At 31.3% G+C, this 6,457-nt stretch overlaps 1 protein-coding gene across 1 annotated transcript; it reads right to left on the bottom strand.

Moving 5' to 3' along the window:
- Positions 1–1,652: 1,652 nt before the first annotated feature.
- Positions 1,653–2,727, bottom strand: LOC136201024 (indole-3-acetic acid-induced protein ARG7-like). Its single transcript, XM_065991553.1, has one exon. It carries the CDS (start codon positions 2,619–2,621, stop codon positions 2,169–2,171), a length of 453 nt encoding a protein of 150 aa, XP_065847625.1. The 5' UTR covers positions 2,622–2,727; the 3' UTR covers positions 1,653–2,168.
- Positions 2,728–6,457: the final 3,730 nt, after the last annotated feature.

Raw genomic sequence — 6,457 nt, 5'->3', positions numbered from 1 at the left:
GCATATTTGACTAAATATGATTGGCAGAATTGATCATACCCACATTGAGGTGATGGACTTTTTTTTAATCAATTCAAAAGTCAATTTTTATTTATTTCATTAAGAAAAAAGTTTCAATTTTCTCCAATCGAATATGGGGAAATACAAATGGTAAAATTTGGTTTATCTATTGCTGTTTATTGTTGTCGTTTGATATTACATTTTATTATTTACTGTTGAAAAAAAAAACAGTTTTTCCATAAAGTATAGATTCCCTACTTTTCATGTATAAAAGGTAAATAAGATGTTCGTGATTAAACATTTAAAATTCTCATTTTTAAAATGAAAAGACAAATAGGAAAAAATCCGCTAAATGGCAATTTCTGTCCTTTCAGAAAGTTTACAGTAAATAAATACTAAAATTTTATATTTCACAAAAAAAAATTGATGGATTAGTTTAACTGTTATTTGATTGTTATATCAAAATTTTCATACAAATTATTAATAAATTGAAATAGTTTTATGAAATCTGACAAGTTATTTATAACTGTATTTCTTATCTAGCATCCTGGGACGTCCGTTAACGGCTCGCTATTTAAATATTGAGAAATTTACACAGAAATTCATATTTGAAAAATTATTTACAACTATGTCAAGTAATGATTTTGAATTATGTCAAACTAGTAAAATCAGCATTTTTAATATATTTTATGAATTAGAATTTATAAATTAGATGTCTAGTATATATTTTTTAGGGTTTAAAATTTATGAATTGGGTCTATAATTTTTAGATTAGGATGTAAAATCATATTTTATTTGTAATGTATAAAAAATAATGATATATTAAAAATTAAGTTTGATAATATAATTTAAGTGTAATTTTATAGTTAATTATGATATTCAACCCTTAAATATTTTAGTTGAAGGCATATGGGTTTACTTGGAAGGGAAGAGATGTTAGGCCCTTTTGATTCAGTTAAATGGGCCATTGAAAGGAACGTAGTGGGTCAACGGTCAATGACAAAAAGACAATTAATTTAAAGATATTATTATTATATAGTTGGGGAAGTTATTTGTTTAAGCTCTAAAACAGCCTAATCCAGTTATTATTAATCATATTTTAATTTTTTTTTTTTTTACACTAAGCATCCACCTTCTTTAATTTAAATTATTTGCATGCATTCCTTCATTTTGGTCCTCAAATTAAATTGTACGTCCATTTTTAAATATAAAAAAAAATATCATAACGTCAATGTTTCATCATTTTAAGTTGGCTATCATTGGTTGATTTTTTATACCACTTCCATAAAGTTCTTCAATGCCACTCCATTTTTTATTTTTAATATTTCCCTTTTTAACTAATAGTTTTTGTCTTTCCAAAAATATAACAACAAAAATTTATTTAACTGATTAAAATAGTAATATATTTCAAATGAATATGAATATGAGCTCAATCGGGCAAAATTAAATTGTAAGATTTAAATAATGCACATTAGCTTAAATTAGAAACAAAATAAAATTATTATATATAGTTGTCAGTTAGAACAGAATATTATATATTTATATATTATGTTACTTAACCATAAAATTTTGACATACATATAATTTAATTTATTTAGTTGAATCTTAAATCAGCCAATCAGAACAAAATAGGACAATTTTATTCACGTGGGTTGATGCCATTATGATTTTAATTTTCGAATTTCTCTACATTTATCAATAAATAACACAATTTAATTTACAAAGGTGATTATGCAACTAATTAATCACTTGATAATCAATCTTCTTCTCGGCATCTTTGAAATGTCTCTTTTACTCCGATTTGAACCCGGGACGACTCGGTGGATAACTCACCCACCTCTTCTTGCCATCTCCATGCTGAGTTCAATTTACACTCACTGACTCGCCTCCTCCTCCGTCACTCACTCACTCTCAACTCAACCCCAATTCAACCAATAATAACATTTGCGAAGGAAAAGTTAAAAAATGTTTCCTAAACACATCAACTCACCTCGTTTTTAATGGTAAGTAAAAAAATCAGGCAGCCCGAGTTAAATTTATACTTGAGCTCAGCAACTGTACTTTTCTTCACTCGGACTGAGTCAATCCCGGGTTAGAATCAGAGTATTCTTCTCTCTATTTTTTTGATTTTCGATATAATATACCAACCAAACAACACCAGTTGGTTGTTACCAAATCGTTTTCTCAGCTAATCCATGGAGCAACGGTCGAGATTCAATCCAGAAATCCATTTTACTCCTAACTCCGACATTGCAATACCTTTGGAAATCCTCTAGATTCAAGGACCGAGTCGATTTACCTGAATCAGATCTCGAAATGTACCGAATCACTTCCTCAAAAACCGATTCATCGCACGGAATCGCCAGCGGTCCTTGATTACTGAATCCATACTCTTCTTCGGCTTGCATTAGGAGTTTCTTGAAGAACGGATGATTCAAGTGAGAAGCTCGAACCACAAATCTCCGGCAATTAGAGCCGACGCAAACAGCGACATGTCCGGGGGGAACATCCGATGGAATGCGAGTGGCTGACATCCGAGCTTTGTTTCTCCACCGCCGCAGCATTTGGCGAAGCCTCACGATGTGGCGGATTTTGCTGCATTTTCCTAGTCCAACAGTCATTTTCCCGGAAAAATTGAACTCCGAAGAGAAAATTATAAAGATTGAAATTGTTATGTTGATTTTGATTTTTCCTTTGTTTTGGGAAAGTAGAATACAGAGAAAGAGAAAATAGCGATGGTGAGGGTTTTGAAATGGAGGGAGGGAGGCGCATTTTATAGAGATGAGAATTCAAAAATACCCCTGGTTTTTAAAGATAATTACGGGGTTAGTGTCTGTTGTTGTCGAAGCAAATTAAAACTTAAAAGCCTGCTTTTTGGCATTTTATCATTTTCTGCCCATAAGGTATAAATTTATCCCACTCCTTTTTTCATGGTATTCAAATTTACTCTGAACTCTTAAACTTATAAAATGATAAAAATTTACTACTAATACCTAACATTTTAGTTTGTAGTGATTTTACTGTCATATATATAATATATCATACATTTTAAAGAAGTTTTCGATAAACGGAACCAGTTATATGTATTTTAGTAAGTTATTTGTAACTGTGTTAGTAACAGTTAGATATTTGGACTTTTTTTTTTGTGATTAACATAATGTGATAGATTTAGTTGTTGACGTTTTAGAAGATTGTTTGTAACTGTTTAGTAACTTAGTGATGTCGTATAAAACGAATCGGACATGTACACTTAAGGGGCATCAGATCAAGTACCACGTGTAGAAGTATAAGCTTTCGGATCCATCGAAATTCTCCATGGAACGCTCCTCTTTAAGGGAAACCCCCATACAGCTAAGGTAAAGACTTCTTCTCACAGAAGACTTCTCTTAAAGCCAGATTTCCAATAGAAGAAAGAATCCGGCCCCTCTCTGACCTCTTGTTTTGTCTTGCAGATAAACCAATGAAGGTTTGACTACAAGTTGGAAGGTTCAGTTCCAAATTGATGTTTGTATGACCTGATGTGACATTTTAATAATGGTCAAACTCGTCATTTTAAATTTTTTGTTACGTAGATGTAAAATTGATATATTTTGAAAATATTACATGTAAATATGAACTTTTCCAAAAAAAAAAAATTTTGATAGGAACAAATTTGGTATCCAAATAATCAAATTTAGACTCAAATATGCGTTTTAGATTTATCTTTTGAAGTTTTGATTAATTTTAAATAGGTAACGAAATAATCTTTTAAAACCACGAATTTGTATTACCAGTTACACTTACAAACTTTAAAAGTATAATTATACTATTCATGGTAGGAGTAACCTTACTCTTAGCTACTAACTTTGTAGATATTTTTGCAATTTATCAAAACAAACTTGGATCTTATCCAAATTTTCTTTTTAACATTATTTGTAAAACAACAACAACAATAATAATAATAAAACAGAACATATGATATGTGGATAAAAGTATAGAATAAAATCTTAATATTTATTTAGAGAGATTATATCTGTGGGTTTTAAACCCAGATTTGGCTTTCAGTACATTGAATTTTGCTAATGATATAAAAGTTGTCATGTGGTTATGGAAAAAAAAAGTCAAGAAATAAAATTTTCAAATCTCTAATTGAGTGCTGCCATCTACTGACAAAATAAATCAATTTCAGTTCCATTAGCACGTTAATTAATTATTACACATCCGATTTCTAATAATGTTGTTTATTTAGCTATGGAAACTAAGACCTAATATACGGGGAGAAGATACTATTTAAGGTTTAAGGTTTAAAGTTTTAAAGTTTTTGAGAAAGTATTAATTTAGATTTCATGTATAAAATAATATCAAGGGAAAAGTATAAAAATAAATCTTGTGGTTTGGACCATTTTCAAACATATACTATGTGGTTTAAAAGTTTGCAAACTAGTACATTGTGGTTCCTTCTGTTAGCAAAAACAGTCAAAATTGACTAACGGTGTTAAAAAAGCTGAGGTGGCAGTCAAAGTCAAAAAGTCATAAGGACATTTTTATCTATTAATTTATTTTATATTTTAAAACCTAAATCTTACCCAATTCCTAACTAACACCTCATGTGTCCTCCCTCCCTCACATCTCTCTCTCAAGCTTTACTTCAACAATGGTGAAAAAAACAGAGGATTATCGTACGCCAAATCTCAGACTTTCATAGCTCCTACCCATTTGATACTGATAGTCTTCTCTTTGTGGCTAGAGGTACAAATTCAATTTACTTAATTGAATTCTTCTGCAAATCGTCGAGTTCCTCTCTCAACAGCGACCAACATGAAAAACTTCAAATCGCCAAGTTCCTCTCCTCCACTTCATCCCTTTCGCCAGCAACCTCATTTAGCCCTCACATTCTGATAAGCCTTTCCTCCTTTATTCTCCCGGTGACGATGTTTCTCTCGCTGTTGCTGAGTCATGATTCACATTATTATGTTGAAGAAATGTATACGATGGTCGAGAACGAGCAGAATCCAATAATGTTATTGTCGCCGTCGTAGATGGAACACCCACTTTATTTACAGTATGGAGAAAATCACTTTTAATTAGTTGCAGCAGATTTACACTGATTAATTTCCGATTCAAATCTATGAGAATGACTGTCGAAAAACATCTTATGGATAGCTCCGCCCAATCATACTTACCGGAAAACATCTCAATTACAATCCCACCATTATGAGAATGGCTGCCGGAAAATGTTTTTACGAGGAAAAGATAAAGGATTAAGAAGGTGAGTTACTGCAGGGTATTATGAAAAAAATGGAGGCCCTCGAGGAAGCTGAAGATAAACGATTATTTTCTATTTCTGCAGTGGATTGATTATCAGGGAGTGGAGAAGAAGATGAAGAGATTGATGAAGAAAATGGGTTGCAGAAAACTTATCCACGTAAGTGAGGGAAAGAGATATTGAGGAGAGAGAAGTAAGGTGCAACATAGACATTGGATGTAAAAATGATAAATTTTAATTATAAAATTAATATATAATAAAAAGACAAAAATATCCCCATGACTTTTTGACTTTGACTGCCACCTCAGCTTTTTTAACACTGTTAGTCAATTTTGACTATCTTTGCTAACGGAATGAACCACAATGTACTAGTTTGCAAACTTTTGAACCACATGGTATATGTTTGAAAATGGCCCAAACCACAAGGTTTATTTTTGTACTTTTCCCTAATATCAATATAGGCTTAAAAGGTACCAATTTAGACTCGATAACGAAATGTGACACGTTATTCATATTACTCTGTTAAGTTATGATTTCTCTCTCCATGTACAATTGACAAAATTTAACAGAATAGATATTATTGACGTGTCACGTTCCGTTATCGATGTCTAAATTGGTACTCTTTTTTAAACGTTAAGCCTACATTAGTAATATTTTGTACGTGGAGCCTAAATTGATACTTTTCCAAAAACCTTAGACCTATTTTGATACATTATCCCTATAAATTATAATGTTATCCATTTACTATTATTATTATTTTATTTTAAAAGAATTGAGATAATCAACCATTAAAACGTAAAAATTGTTGTCGGAATCTCATGATAGTAAAAGATACAAGAAAAGGAATGAGATGAATAAGCGAGAGCATGAGTAACCTTATTTGTTTACCATCGAATGAAATTGATTGAATAAGAGTTATTTTTTGGGAGATGAGGGACCAACCACACCTAATATAGTGTTTCCAAATTCAGAATGATCCAGCCTACGTGTTAAAATGAATAGCATTGACTAGAAACTTCATATCATATTCAAAAATGATTTGTAAAACCTTGAATTTGAAACCCAAGTTATAGCTTCAAGTAGAGCAGGAGCTTCACATTCTATGACAAGGGAAATACTAGTATAACTGGAAGTTTTGGAATCCGCAAAGTGATCTATAGAGTCACGAAGAATAGCCCCTATACCCGCTGTAGAAAACGAAAACCGCAGTAT

This window comes from Euphorbia lathyris, chromosome 7 (genome assembly GCF_963576675.1).
Source record: "Euphorbia lathyris chromosome 7, ddEupLath1.1, whole genome shotgun sequence".
Taxonomy (NCBI): domain Eukaryota; kingdom Viridiplantae; phylum Streptophyta; class Magnoliopsida; order Malpighiales; family Euphorbiaceae; genus Euphorbia; species Euphorbia lathyris.
Note: the sequence above shows the minus strand (reverse complement) of the source record. Positions and strands in the feature narration are given on the sequence as shown.